At 40.3% G+C, this 15,530-nt stretch overlaps 1 protein-coding gene across 3 annotated transcripts in view; it reads left to right on the top strand.

Annotated features, from left to right (window-relative positions):
- Positions 1-15,530, top strand: part of PPP4R1 (protein phosphatase 4 regulatory subunit 1) — a 72,037-nt gene that overhangs the window by 47,202 nt on the left and 9,305 nt on the right. For all 3 annotated transcript variants that reach the window (XM_007974662.3, XM_007974660.3, XM_007974661.3), the window contains exons 11-15: positions 963-1,489; positions 8,037-8,209; positions 9,491-9,586; positions 11,920-12,105; positions 14,021-14,182. In XM_007974662.3, coding sequence (XP_007972853.3) covers positions 963-1,489; positions 8,037-8,209; positions 9,491-9,586; positions 11,920-12,105; positions 14,021-14,182 — 1,144 coding nt within the window. The remainder of the gene's footprint in view (positions 1-962; positions 1,490-8,036; positions 8,210-9,490; positions 9,587-11,919; positions 12,106-14,020; positions 14,183-15,530) is intronic.

The following is a 15,530-nucleotide window of genomic DNA, read 5'->3' as shown; positions in this document are numbered from 1 at the left end:
TGAGCACAACTCATGTCATTTTCTTGAAGGCCTTTTAATCTTCACTCCCATCTCCTCCTGTGTTCAGTGTGCATGCATCTGTGCTTACCACCCTGTCTAGCAGCAATTTGCTGATGTATGTTCACTTTTTTTGTTTGCCTCTAATTGTAATCTCAAGAGCAAGAGCTACATCTCATTCACATTTGAATCCTCAATACTGATTTCATTTCCTGGCTCTTAGTAGGTGCTCAGTAAATGCTTGTTAAATTTAATTGAATCAAGCAATAACACTTGCAGTCGTACTTTAGATCATAGATGGCAGTAATCAGTGGACTTTAATGAATTTGTACCATCTGTCCTTATCAATTAAGTTATGACCTCATTTTAGGAAAACCTTGGGGAGTAGAGATGAGTATTTTAGAAGAAACAGAAGTAATATTTACATTCAAGCAGATTTTAATATATTTTGTGAGATAGCAAATAAGTATCTTTCCTACTACTATCTAAAAATTTTTTTAAAAATTTTCCTTGTGTAATGTAAGCAAATAGGCTTTAGGTCTCAGCTTTTCAATATGTCATTGGAGTAGAGAGGCAATACAAGTAATCCTAAAAATAAAATAATTTAAATATTGTTATGTATCTTAAAATGATTGTACGAATTTCTGTTTCCACTACTTTAGTTATTTATTATTGAAATTCGCATGGTATTATAGAATCCCAGGATTCTTAAATGTTACCTTCTCTAACTAATACATATTGCTTGACTATCTAGACTTACACTTAACAGGTATTTACATCTTTGAACACAGAACAGCTGATGGAGAAAGAAGCATTGTAAATAATATACATAAACTCAATTTGTGCAGATAATCCATAATTTTTAATGTTTAACTTGTCTAAATGCTATATGTAATATCTTTCATCATTTTTTTAAAGTAATTATCCTTTCATATTTTTTTTTCCACCAAATAAAACAATAAAAGGACCAGAGATCAAGAAGCCCCAGAGGATGTACAAGTCAGGCCAGAGGATACTCCTTCAGATCTCAGTGTTAGTAATTCCAGTGTCATACTGGAAAACACGTTGGAAGACCATGCTGCTGAGGCATCCGGGAAGCCTCTAGGTGAAATTAGTGTTGCACTGGACAGCTCTTTACTTTGTACTTTGTCCTCAGAATCTCACCAGGAAGCAGCTAGTAATGAGAATGATAAAAAACCTGGTAACTACAAATCTATGTTGCGACCAGAGGTTGGCACCAGTTCACAAGATTCAGCTCTCTTAGATCAGGAATTGTATAACTCCTTCCATTTCTGGAGGACTCCTCTTCCTGAAATAGATCTAGACATAGAGCTTGAACAGAACTCTGGGGGAAAACCCAGCCCAGAGGGACCAGAGGAAGCATCTGAAGGCCCTGTGCCCAGTTCTCCAAACATCACCATGGCCACCAGAAAGGAACTGGAAGAAATGATAGAAAATCTAGAGCCCCACATTGATGATCCAGATGTTAAAGGTATGGAAGTCAGTCAAGTTCTTTATTCTGAAATTGATTAAAAATATTAGTGTCTAAAACATTTCATTTCAGAAAAAATTGCCATTTAATGACGTATTATGGACGGGGCACAGTGACTCATACCTGTAACACCAGCACGTTGAGAGGTTGAGGCAGGAGAATCACTTGAGAACAGGAGGTCGAGACCAGACCGGGCAACATAGTAAGACCCCATCTCTACAAAAAATGAAAAATTAGCCAGGCATGGTGGCACATGCCTTTAATCCTAGCAACTTGGGAAACTGAGGTGGGAGAGCGTTTGAGCTTAGGAGGTTGAGGCTGCACTGAGCTGTAATTGTGCAGCCTCGACCTCGTAAGTTCAAATGGTGTCCAAGGATCATGCTCTGATAGTTCTCCAGCCTGGGCAACGAAGTAAGACCCTGTCTATTTAAAAAAAGAAAAAGGTAGTATGACCATCATTATCGTGTATTTCTAAATTCTCTTGATAAATACAATTAATCTGATTTTCAGGAAATTTTTTATTTACAGTAGGCTCATTGCATTCCTTACTGTAATTTTATTTGTTGATAAATCACTCTCTTTGAAATTTTCAGTCACTCAAACAGTGCTTTACAGTTTTAAAGTTTGGGCTCTGCCTTAACTGTTTTGCACAGAGACTTACTACCTTTTTATAAGATAGCAGTAGACGCAGTCGTTCTTTTATGGAAAGACTATAGAGTGTTGATTGCTCCACCGCACTGCAGCCTGGCCGACAGCAAGACTCCGTCTCGGGGATGGGGGAGGAAGAGACTATAGAATGTTCACGGCAGGCATAGTCAACACTGATGAGTGTTTAATGTCTTTACAGCTCTCACCTTTCTGTTTAAATTTTATTATTTACCAACTTAAGTTTATTAAAGTTTATTGAACTTCAGTGACTCCGATTTTTTTTTTTTTTTTTTGCTATGGAGTCTTGCTCTATCGCCCAGGCTGGAGTTCAGTGGCACTCAAACTTGGCTCACAATAACCTCTACCTCCCGGGTTCAAGCAGTTCTCCTGCCTCAGCTTCCTGAGTAGCTGGGATTACAGGCACGTGCCACTGCACCCAGCTACTTTTTTTTTTTTTTTGAGACACAGTCTCACTCTGTCGCCAGGCTGTAGTGAAGTAGTGCCATCTCGGCTCACTGCATCCACTGCCTCCTGGGTTCAAGTGATTCTTTGGCCTCAGCCTCCCAAGTAGCTGGGACTACAGGTGGTGCCACCATGCCCAGCTAATTTTTGTATTTTTAGTAGAGACTGGTTTCACCATGTTGGCCAGGCTGGTCTTGAACTCCTTACCTCAGGCAGTCCGCCTGCCTTGGCCTCCCAACATGCTGGGATTACAGGTATGAACCACCGTACTCAACTTACTTTTCTTAAACCATATATGAAAAAAATATTACCAGTTGTCCTTAAGCCGGTTCTGGGAGCCCTCATTGTATTATAGTACCTGCTAGTTATCTGACATAGACTAGTCACTTAAATATTAATTGAAATATTGAAAGAATTGCTCTAAATTTTTCTTTCAGTAAATAAGTGAAAAGAAATATGCATAGGTTGTTTTTTAAAAAGATTTACATGTACATGCATACAAGTTTCTTGATATGACTTTGTGTTTCAGAAGATACCTAATACTCTTTGTACTGTAAATTTACTAGCTGCAGTTGAGAGAGTTCAATACAAATAACAGGCATACCTTGGAGATATTGCTGGTTCAGTTCCAAACCACTGCAAAAAAGCAAATATTGCAGTAGAGTCATACAAATTTTGTGGTTTCTCAGTGCATAAAGAGTTATGTTTACAGTCAAGTGCAGTGGCTTTCACCTGTAATCCCAGCTACCTGGGAGGCTGAGGCAGAAGGGCAGCTTAAGGCCAAGAGTTTGAGACCAGTTTGGGCAACATAGCAAGACCCTCATCTCTAAAAAGATTTTGAATGGTAGCTGGGCATGGTTGCACACACCTGTAGTCCCAGCCACTCGAAAGGCTGAGGTGGGAGAATTGAGCCTAGGTTTTAAGATTTCAGTAGCTATGATCACACTACTGCACTCCAGCCTGGGTGACAGAGGAAGACCCGGTCTCAGAATTTTATAAGAGTTGTGTTTATACTATACTGTAGTAAGCGTGTGATAGCATTTTGTCTAAAAAAAAAAAATGTACACACCTTCATTGAAAAATTACTAAAAAATGCTGATGATCATCTGAGCCTTACACAAGTTGTAGTCTCATTGCTCGTGGAGAGTCTTGCTTCAATGTTGATGGCTGCTGACTGGTCAAGGCAGTGATTGCTGAAGGCTGGGGTGGCTGTGGCAATTTCTGAAAATAAAACAGCATAGAAGCTTACTATGTCAGTGGACTCTTCCTTTCATGAAAGAGTTATCCATAGCTAGCAATGGTGTTTGTTGGCATATTACCTGCAGGAGACATCTTCTTTAAAAATTAGAGTCAATCTTCTCGAACACCACCACTCTTTTATCAATAGGTTTATGTAATATTCTAAATCTTTTGTTGTCATTTCGACAGTGTTCACAGCATCATCACTAGGAGGAGATTCCATCTCGAGAAACCACTTTCTTTGCTCATCCTAAGAGGCATTTGTTCAAGTTTGGTCAGGAGAGCCGGATGTAGTGACCATGTGCCTGTGATTCCAGCTGAGGACAGGAGAATTGCTTGAGACCAGGAGTTCAAGGCTGTAGTGGTTATGATTGTGCTATAAGTAGCCACCGTACTCCAGCCTGGACAACATAAGAAGACTCTGTCTCTAAAATTAAAACAACAAAAAACGTTTGATTATGAGATTGTAGCATTTCAGTCACATTTTCAAGCTCCACTCCTAATTTTAGTTCTCTTGCTATTTTTACCCTATCTACAGTTACTTCCTCCACTGAAGTCTTGAACCCTTCAAAGTCATTTATGAGGGTTGAAATTACCTTCTTCCATACTCCTTTTAATGTTGATATTTTGACCTCCTCCCATGAATCGTGAATGTTCCTAATGCATCTGGAGTGGTGAATCCTTTCCAGAAGGTTTTCAGTTTACTTTGTCCAGATCCATCAGAGAAATCACTGCTTATGGCAGCTATAACTTTACAGAATGTATTCCTGAAAAAATAAGACTTGAAAGTTGAAATTACCTCTTGATCCTTGGGCTGCAGAATGGGTTTTGTGTTAGCAAGCATGGAAACAACATTGTCTCCTTGTACGCCTCTATCAGAGTTCTTGGGTGACCAGGTGTTTTGTCAGTGAGCTGTAATAATTTGAAAGGAATATTTTTCTAAGCTGTAGGTCTCAACAGTTGGCTTAAAATACTTGGCAAACCTTGCCGTAAACAGATCTGCTCTCATCCAGGCTTTACTTTTCCAGTGACAGAGCACAGGCAGAGTAGATTGAGCTTAATTATTAAGGGCCCCAGGATTTTTGGAATAGTAAATGAGTGTTGGTTTTAGCTTTTTTTTTTTTTTTTTTTTTGACAGCGCCTCACTCCGTCACCCAGGGTGGAGTGCAGTGGTGCAATCTCAACTCACTGTAACTTCTGTCTCCCAGGTTCAAGCAATTCTCCTCCCTCAGTCTCCCAAGTAGCTGGGACTACAGGCACACACCACCATGCCTGGCTAATGTTTTTTTTTGTATGATAGAGTTTCACCAAGCTGGCCAGGCTGGTCTTGCACTCTTGACCTCAGGTAATCCACCCACCTCAGCCTCCCAAAAGTGCTGGGATTACAGGTATGAGCCACCACTCCTGGCCTGGTTTTAACTTAAAGTCACTAGCCACATTAGTCCCTAACAAGAGTCACCTTGGCCTTTTGAGCTTTGAAGCCAGGCATTGACTCTTTAGCTAGGAAAGTTCTAGATGGCATCTTCTTCCAATAGAAGACTGTTTTATCTGTGTTGAAAGTCTGGGCCGGGCGCGGTGGCTTACGCCTGTAATCCCAAAACTTTGGGAGGCCTAGGTGGGTGGATCATCTGAGATTAGGAGTTCGAGACCAGCCTAGCCAATATGGTGAAACCCTGTCTCTACGAAAAATACAAAAATTAGCTGGGCATGGTGGTGCATGCCTGTAATTCCAGCTACTAGGGAGGCTGAGGCAGGAGAATTGCTTGAACTGAGGAGGCAGGGGTGGCAGTGAGCCAAGATTGTACCACTGTACTCCAGCCTGGGTGACAGAGCAAGACTCCATCTCAAAAAAAAAAAAAAAAAAAGAATCTGTTGTTTGGTGTAGCTACCTTAGTGGCTTAAGAAATTTTAGCTAGATCTACTGAATAACTTGCTGCAGCTTTACCTAAGCACTGGCTGCTTCACCTTGCACTTCTGTGTTATGGAGATGGCTCCATTCCTTAAACCTCATGAACCAACCTCTGCTAACTTTCAGCTCTTCTTCTCAGCTTCCTAAACTCTCTCAGCCTTTACAGAATTGAAGCCAGTTAGGGCCTTGCTCTGAGTTAGATTTTGGCTTAAGAGAACATTGTGGATGATTTGATTTCTGTCCAGACCACTCGAACTTTCTGCATATCAGCAATAAAGTTGTTCCTTCTTCTTCTTTGTGTGTGTGGAGTAGCACTTTAATGTCCTTCAAGCACTTTTCCATCTGCATTTATAAATTGGCTAACTGATGCAAGTGGCCTAGCTTTTGGGCTTTCTTGGCTTTTGACATGTCTTCCTCACTAAGCTTAATCATTTCTAGCTTCGGATTTAAAGTGAGAGATGTGTTACTCTTCCTTTCACTTGAACTCTTAGGGGCTGCTGTTGGGTTATTTATTAATTGGCCCAATTTTAATATTGTTGAGTCTCAAGGAATAGGGAGACAGGAGAGAGATGTGTAGAGAAAGTTGGTAGAGCTGTAAGAACACACACATTTATCATTTAAGTTTGCTGTCTTGTCTGTCTTGTACAGCTAGTTAGCACCTCCCAAAACAATTACAATAGTGATATCAAAGATCACTGATCACAGATCACCATATCAGATATAACAATAATGAAAAAGATGGAAATAGTACAAGAATTACCAACGTGCAGTACAGAGGCACAGAGTAAACACATGCTGTTGGAAAAATAGCACTGATAAACTTGCTAAATGTAAGCTTGCCACAGACCTTCAGTTTATAAAAAGTACAGTATCAAGCCCGGCATGGTGGTGTGTGGCTGTAGTCCCAACCACTCAGGAGGCCGAGGCTGAAAGATTGCTTGAGCCCAGGGGTTCAGTGCTTCAGTGAGCTATGATCATGCCTTGTGAATAGCTTTCTGCAGGTAACTCCAACCTGGGCAAAATAGTGGGACCTCACCTCTTTAAAGAAAAAAAAGGAAAAGTGTAGTATCTACGAAGTACAATAAAACAAGGTGTGCCTGCACTTTCCAGTGAACAGAATGGATGGGGGATGATGCACGCACACACCCACATACCATGCACTTTATACGGGACAAAACGTTTTAACGTTTCTTTCTTGTACAGTCTATTTTGAGTACTGTTTTGGTTTGGCTTGGGAGTGATCCCAAAAGGGAGTGGCTGAAGTGATTAAAAGGGTTGGTGAAAATTACAGCTGAAATTCTGAAGATAATGAAAATATTCCACCGCAACTTTTTGTGAGTGAACACGTTCAGTTTTCTTAAGTTAGCAAGTAATGACCTAATGGACTAGAACCTCATCCTGTATGTTTCTTGCATGTCTATTGTCAGACACTTAATAAACTTAGATGAGAAATTTTATAAATGCTGCATCTTAATAGATTATCTTAATAAAACAGTTACTGATTGTTTTGTTTAAAATGTTCATATTTTGAACATTGAAGTGGATTGTTACTTGGAATAAATGCTAAGCAATATTTTTTGCTAAATTTCTGATTTATCTGGGGAGCAGGAAGAATGCCTTATCTTAATTTCGAATCACCTTTGTAAGTAAGGTGCAACCCAAAACGTAGGCAATGCTAGTTGCCAGATTTTTGAACCCCTGCCTGGTAAGTTGTCCTTTTGGTTTGCTGTAAGCAAGACAGTGCTCTTTTGGGATTGTTGTGTTTGGGAGAAGATACAATTCTCATTTTCAAAAAGAATTAGAGAGAAATAAGCAGTAATAAGATATGAGATGTTTAAATGTAACTGTGACAAGAATCTTTGTAATTACCATTGTTTTATGTTGGCAGGGTTTGTGTGACTGCTCTTCTGCTAAAATAGCTTAGTAAGTAAGACTTGTCAGTTTGATTCACGCACTACCAAAACATAGTTAACTTTTACTGAAATTGACTCCTTTTAATAAGCTGGAGGCAGCTCCAGCAACTAGATAGCATTTCTCTTTTCATACTAACGCAGAATAATGTACAGTAGCAGATAAACATTTTTAATCTCATGAAAGCATATTAGTTTTCTACTTTTTCTCTTGAAGGACTAATGATTTACCACAGTAGAAATTTTTTTCCAGCTTTTTGATTGCAGTGTCAAAAAAGTATACATTTCATTGATAACGTACAATGCAAATGGAGAGCAGCCTTGTAAGGATATTGCAGTTGTGGTTCTCACTTCGTCCATTTCCTTATTTTGCCTGTAGCACAAGTGGAAGTGCTGTCCGCTGCACTGCGTGCTTCCAGCCTGGATGTACATGAAGAGACCACCAATGTAGAAAAGAGAAGTGATTTGCAAGATGAACTGGGTATAAATGAGCCACCACATTGTAAAATAAATCAAGAAGATTCTGTGCCTTTAATCAGCGATGCTGTTGAGGTAACAAACTCAGTATTTACCAAGTGAGAGTAGTTTGAATCAGAAGTCTTTCATTGGGGAATAGTTGTAGCTGATCACTTTTAGTTTGTACGTTCTGTTTGTTGCTGATTTTTTAGCTCTTCCTTTTGCATAAAGTAATTGTTTTCATCACATCCTGTCCTCGTGACATCAGTGTCATATGAAATGCCTGGAAAAGTAAATCCCACTTCTGTCTATATGACCATTTAGTAGACTCAATGTTAATGTAGCTCACTGCAGTGAAATAGTCTTACTGGAAACAAAGCCCTTTATCAAGAATAATTAACTCTTCCCTTTTCTTTTTGGAGAGGTGCTTTGTTTCTGATCGGACCATTTCACTGCAGCAAGCAACACAGTATTCTGAGCAGAAGATCGGGACTTGAGGCCATGTTGCGGAGGGCCAGTGACATTATCTGGACTCTGGAGTGTGAGGGTGGGTACTGATCCTAGCATCATCTTCACTTTGTACTTATAGCTGTTCTCTGTGATCCTTCCCTAATTTCCTGCTGCATCTCCATCAAGCCAGCATTATTTGGTGTCAGTGCTACTTAGCCATTGTTTATATAAATGGGGAGAAGGAATGCACCACCGATTGCCAGAATCGCATGGTCACAGATCATAGTGGCTTGAATGAGAAGCTCAGGAAAGAGTACCTGCACACACTGGGGACGGCAAGAGGGTTCTTAGAGCTTTAGTGCATTTCTGTTTTGATTTCTGTTAGATGGCATAGAAATCTGTATGATACCACTGCTTTGGAATGAAACCCTGACTATTTATTGGAGATTTGAATAGTATTAATATATCTGCATCTTAGAAGGTGTTTATGTTGTTGTTGTTACTGTTTTTGGCTGTTAACATATACATAATTTGTGAAATTAGATATTAACAGCCAAGAATAGAAATAGAAGAAAAACTGCATATGACACTCCATGGTCTCTAAAACAATGGATCAAAAGAATCCTCTCAGTACTATTTCATGAATAAGCTAATTTGAGCTGTTTGGACCATTTCAAAATTACTTTCAAATATTGTTTTTAACTACTCTCATTTTTCTGGAGTTTTCACACATTTGACAACCTATTCAGCAAGTTAGGTTTAAAGTAGGGAAAGTTCTTAGGTATGACTATAAGCTTTTAAAAACATGAGGCATGTATATGTTTATTACTTTTGGCAGTCTTGAAAGGTAAGTAACTTAGTGTAAGATAGCTTAAATGAAGATGTACAGCCAGGACAGCTCTTTAAGTAGTTATTTTTTCCTAACAGAATATGGACTCCACTCTTCACTATATTCACAACGATTCAGACTTGAGCAACAATAGCAGTTTTAGCCCTGATGAGGAAAGGAGAACTAAAGTACAAGTAAGTGACCAAAAAATGTGTTCTTTTGGGGGTGCGTTCCTAATTCCTCTTTTAGAGCCCGTTTCTGACCTAATTTGCCCCTTCTTTATGATGAGTGTTCTAAAAATTATGACTAGTGCGTCATATTTTCTATAAGGAAATTGAAATAGTAGAGAGAGGAACGTGTAAGCACAAATCTTCCCTTTCCTACCTCTGTGATCCCATTCTTCATTCAGAGTGACCACAGTCACACACCTTGTTATCTTCCTTCATGTATTTTCATGGGCACATAAACATACACATGTGCCCCTTTTTATCATTCAAGACAACTGTGGTCATCCCATCCTACCTAGGTATTTCCTCTTGTTCACATTGCCAATAATTATAAAATGCAGCTCGATTTCAGAGATGAAAATATGAAAAAATATGAAAATTTTGAAGTGCCATCAGTAACAAGCTGCAGGGAAACTGTGCTCACGGAATCATTGGAATGTGGTAGCTATGCCTTGCCTGGCTCTTTCCTTTTCTAACAGTCTGACCTGGTGATCTCTCCTGTAAACACACTAGGACTCCCTCACCTTCACAGCAGCACAGCCCAGTGTACATGCCACACCTGTGGTCTCCATTGTAAGAGGACTCTGTGGCAGATGCTGCTTGCAGTTTCACTTTGACGCTGTAAGAAGTGCTGCATTCACCGTGACTGTCTAGATGTGGTGTTTGCTTCTAGGACTTTACTATTATTAGAGATGCAGTCTCACTCTGTCACCCAGGCTGGAGTGCAGTGGCACCATCTCAGCTCACTGCAACCTCCGCCTCCTGAGTTCAAACAGTTCTCCTGCCTCAGCCTCCCAAGCTGCTGGGACTACAGTTGCGAGCCACCATGCCCAGCTAGTTTTTCTGTATTTTTAGTAGAGACAGTGTTTCGCCATGTTGGCCAGGCTGGTCACGAACTCCTGACCTCCAGTGATCCACCCACCTTGGCCTCCCAAAGTGCTGCAATTACAGGCATGAGCCACCGCGCCTGGCCTTAGGACTATATTATTATTGTTAGAAGTAGATTTCCCAGATCAAATGGTGTATTTATTTTGTTGTTGTTGTTGTTAGAGATGGGATCTCAGCTCTGTCACCCAGGCTGGAGTGCAGTGGCGAGATCACAGCTCATTGCAGCCTCCAACTCCTGGGCTTAAGCAATCGATCCTTCTGCCTCAGCCCCCCAGCTAGCTGGGACTGCAGATGTGCACCACCACATGTAGCCAATTTTTATTTATTAAAAATGAAATCAGTATTCAAAACAATAGTGTTTTGAAACATGCTTTTCCCCATTTATAGACATTTTCAGTATTTCAAATCTCATTTTAATGAGTTTATTTCCATTTTCATTCTGTGCACATGGGTAATTAGTTTATGTAGCTCAAAATTCAAGATACTTAACAGGCATTTATTGACATTCCCTTCTCAGTTTTTCTTCTCCACTTGTCCATTTTGCTTCCTGAGATACAACCATTTTTACCTTACTTTTATATCCTTCCACAGCTATATTATACACACCAAAGCAAGATTGCACATGTGTTCTTCTTTTCCTCACATATATACAAATAATTAGACATGTGCACTTCAATTTTGTATGAATAATTGCTTAAATTTTCATCTAAAGAAGACAAGTTTTTATTTTTGTTTTGAGACAGTCTCACTCTATGGCCCAGGCTGGAGTACAGTGGAGCTCTCACGGCTCACTGCAGCTTCTGCTTCCCTGGGCTCAAGTGATCATCCCACCTCAGCCTCCCGAGTAGCTGGAACTACAGGTGTGAGCCACCATACCTGGCTGATTTTTAAAATTTTTTGTAGAGACAGGGTTTCACCATGTTGCCCAGGCTGGGCTCAAGTGATCCACCCTCCTTGGCTTCTCAAAGTGCCGGAATTACAGATGTGAGCCACCGTCCCTGGCTGGTTTTTGCTTTTTTAATGAACATGTTGCAAATCATGCAGAGCACCTGTTATTCTGCATTTGCTGGGTTATAACAAACATTGTCATCTCTGCCTACATTTAAAGGTGCTGGTGTTATTTTAATACGTCTTTCTAATTTAGTGATTCTAATTTTCCTTTGAACTGAGATGTTACTCATTATTCTCCTAGAGTTACTTTTGCTTTTATTTGTTCATATATGTTTCCCTTAGCATGTTTTTTGTATCTCTTAGTTATTAGATACCTGAAAATTTGACATTGGTATTTCTCAACTATTTGAGATGCTATGTTAAAATCTATATATTTAAAAATAATTTTGCCCACTTTATGTCTAAACTGCTCAAAATGCATCTCAACTGCTCAGTCACTGTGGTTTCTCTTTCTCCATTAGGATGTTGTACCTCAGGCGTTGTTAGATCAGTATTTATCTATGACTGACCCTTCTCGTGCGCAGACGGTTGACACGGAAATCGCTAAGCACTGTGCATACAGCCTCCCCGGTGTGGCCTTGACACTCGGAAGACAGAACTGGCACTGCCTGAGAGAGACGTATGAGACTCTGGCCTCAGACATGCAGGTGAGTAAAGCAGTTAAAGAATTAGCAGAACGTGCATGTGGAAGGCACAGTGCTTTGCTTTTCATAACCTAAAGAATTTCTGTTCGTGTTCTAGCATGTTCTTAGTGTTATAGGAAATTATGTATGGAAGAGCTTAAGAGTAATAACAGGCATGTTCTTTTTGGACTGTCAGAGTCCCACAATTTGGCGGCTTCATTTTTATCTAAAGCATTAGAAATTGTTAGCACATTCAACATGCCTACATTTCTAACTTAAAATGTGTTATTATCTAGAGTTTATCTGTAAATTAATTGTTGAGAATATAGGATTTAATTTTTCACCTAGAAATAGTATTATAAATGCTTATTTGATTTTTCACACTAGATCTCAAAATATTTGTTTAAACTATAGTAGAACTGTAGTATTACTAGCGAGTGTGAAGTTCTGGGCCCCGCGTGCCTTGAGCATTGCAGTACAGACAGGAGAAGTTCTGTGGTTCTTGCTCTCTCCTCGTCCCCACACACCACCCCCACCCCCTTTCAACAGAACACACAAGGTAAACCCTTGCTTCAGGTCATTTTGTCTGGACATCTGTGACTTTCGTGTGACCTCTTCCCAGGCTTGATGACCTAACCTCCCCTGCCAGGCTGATTTCTATATAAACACAGTTTGCGCCTCTTTGAACACACCCGTTCCTTCAGTGAAGTTGATCTCTCAGTTATTTAAAAAAAAAAAAAAAGCAGTCTGATTAGGCTAATTTGTACTGAAATGTGATGACTTTTCCTTAAACTTCTTAGTAATTATTATGTTTTTCAGGGAATCAGTGGTGTTGACTCAGCAAGTTCTAAGTGGGAAGTAATCTTGATAGGTCAAGTTCCTCCTTTGACCTATGAGGTTAGGAAAGCCGGGCCCAGGAGAAGTGAATTTATCTGTGTTCATACACTTCTTCAGTGCTGCATCTGGTCATGGAACCACAAAGGCCCAATTTCCATAGAGTGCTTTGTCCTGTGTATTCGTGTTTTCGGTCTTTATTCCACAGAACTGTAGGGTTCCCGTGGGATGAATCTCCGGGGGCACCTGGGTGACTCTGACGGCTCAGAGTCTGGGCTAGCAGTTCCTTCTCTCTGCTGCCCCCCTCTTCCATGAGAACATCTCTGCCTTCATCTGTTTTATATGTTGAACTTAGGTGTAAAATTTTATTTCAAGAGTAGATTCTGGGGGGAAGGGAAAGGAAATAAAATGTTTGCTCTAAACTGTTTCTCTTTAGGTAAAGTTTTAAGTTACTGTGTGAAAAATTAAGACAACATGGAGAAAAGGATGTTTTTAACTTAAAATTAGTATAAATGCAACATATTTCTGTTGAGGGTTTCTTTTCCAAGGCTGTATGCAGATTTCCCTAGTCTTATATTTCTTAAATTGCCAATTCCTTAAGAACACATTTTATTGTTCTGTTTTGTTTTTCTTAATCCAAGGTTTGGCTGTACAGGAATCTGAAGGGGGACAGTAAACTGGTGAGGGTGCTAGAGAGCCTTTGGTCCATGTGCAGCCTCAGCTCATCAGCGTGTTCTAGCGCGTACTTAGTGTTATAGGAAATTATGTATGGAAGAGCGTGAGAGTAATAACAGAGCATGTTCTTTTCGCACGGTCAGAGTCAGGGTCCGATGTTCAGAGAACTACAAAAACTTAATGATTTCTAAGCATTTTTTCCTCATGAGTGAAAGGAAGATAATACATACTAGGCAGGGATTTAAGACTTTTCTGTTACACTTTTCGATGCATAATTTAGGCATTTAAAATTAGTATCTGTTATTACCATTCTGATTTAATTTTTTGAGATTAGTGACATTCATATATAAATTAGCCTTCGTATATTGCCTAAAGGTTGAAGTACTGAGTACTTTGTGGTCAGCTTACTAATGTGTTTTCATTTCTGCAGTGGAAAGTACGACGAACTCTAGCATTCTCCATCCACGAGCTTGCAGTTATTCTTGGAGATCAGTTGACAGCTGCAGATCTGGTTCCAATTTTTAATGGATTTTTAAAAGACCTCGATGAAGTCAGGATAGGTGTCCTTAAACACTTACATGATTTTCTGAAGGTAACTTTTAAATTCTTTTGCAGAAAAACACAACAAAGTTCTGCTGTAAATCTAAATCTTTATCTTCTGCTAGCACCAAGAGAGGTTTCTGTGTGTTCCTATGTAAGAAAGTATAGCCATAAGTTTATGTTAAGATGTGACCTAAAAAAGAAATAGTTCCATAATTATACTTTCACTTTTAAAACAGTATTAGATAATAGTGTTTTTTTTTTTTTTTTTTTTGAGACGGAGTCTCACTGTGTCGCCCAGGCTGGAGTGCAGTGGCCGGATCTCAGCTCACTGCAAGCTCCGCCTCCCGGGTTCACGCCATTCTCCTGCCTCAGCCTCCCGAGTAGCTGGGACTACAGGCGCCCGCCAACTCACCCGGCTAGTTTTTTGTATTTTTAGTAGAGATGGGGTTTCACCGTGTTAGCCAGGATGGTCTCGATCTCCAGACCTCGTGATCCACCCGTCTCGGCCTCCCAAAGTGCTGGGATTACAGGCTTGAGCCACCGCGCCTGGCCTGATGATAGTTTACAGACTTTTGTACCTTTTTATTTTTCAAAATTATTGAATGAAATATATGTTTAAAAAAAAAAAAACCATTAGCTGCAGTCATCCGTCAGTATGTGCAGGAGGAATGGTTCCAGGTCCCCCATGCACACCCAAATCCATGCAGTGCTCCAGTCCCGTGGAACCCGCATGTAGGAAAAGTCTGCCCTCCGTGTACTCCGGCTTTGCATCCAGGAACACCGTATTTTCAATCCTCACTTGGTTGGGACAAACAATTCCGTATAAGTGGACCGATGCAGTTCACACCCCTGTTGTTGAAGGTCAGCTGTGTATTAAGTTTGGAGGCTTTATGTGGTATTCCAGGAGTCCAAGAATTTACGTTTAGCCCTCACTACTTTGATATAAGAGCTGTTATCTCCAAAGTGAATAGCCTTGATATTTTACAAATTGTTTAATCCTGGAGTACTGTTGTTTTTTTTAGACTTTAGCCTTGAAATTGTCTCTAATAATTCTAAGGCTTGAGTGATAGAAGTAATTGTAGTCCTCCCTTTTAAAAAACATTGAGACCGGGCACAGTGGCTCACGCCTGTAATCCCAGCACTTTGGGAGGCCGAGGCAGGCAGATCACTTGAGGTCAGGAGGTCGAGACCAGCCTGGCCAACTTAGTGAAGCGCTGTCTCTACTAAAATACAAAAAATTAGCTGGGCGTGGTGGTAGGCACCTGTAGTCTCAGCCACTCAGGAGGCTGAGGCAGGAGAATCGCTTGAGCCTGGGAGATGGAGGTTGCAGTGAGCTAAGATCGTGGGCACTCCAGCCTGGGATACAGAGCAAGACTCCATCTCTAAAAAGTAAAAAA

The sequence above is a fragment of the Chlorocebus sabaeus genome, chromosome 18, assembly GCF_047675955.1.
Source record: "Chlorocebus sabaeus isolate Y175 chromosome 18, mChlSab1.0.hap1, whole genome shotgun sequence".
Taxonomy (NCBI): Eukaryota; Metazoa; Chordata; class Mammalia; order Primates; family Cercopithecidae; genus Chlorocebus; species Chlorocebus sabaeus.
The sequence above is the reverse complement of the archived record's forward strand: the minus strand, read 5'-3'. Positions and strand labels throughout refer to the sequence as shown.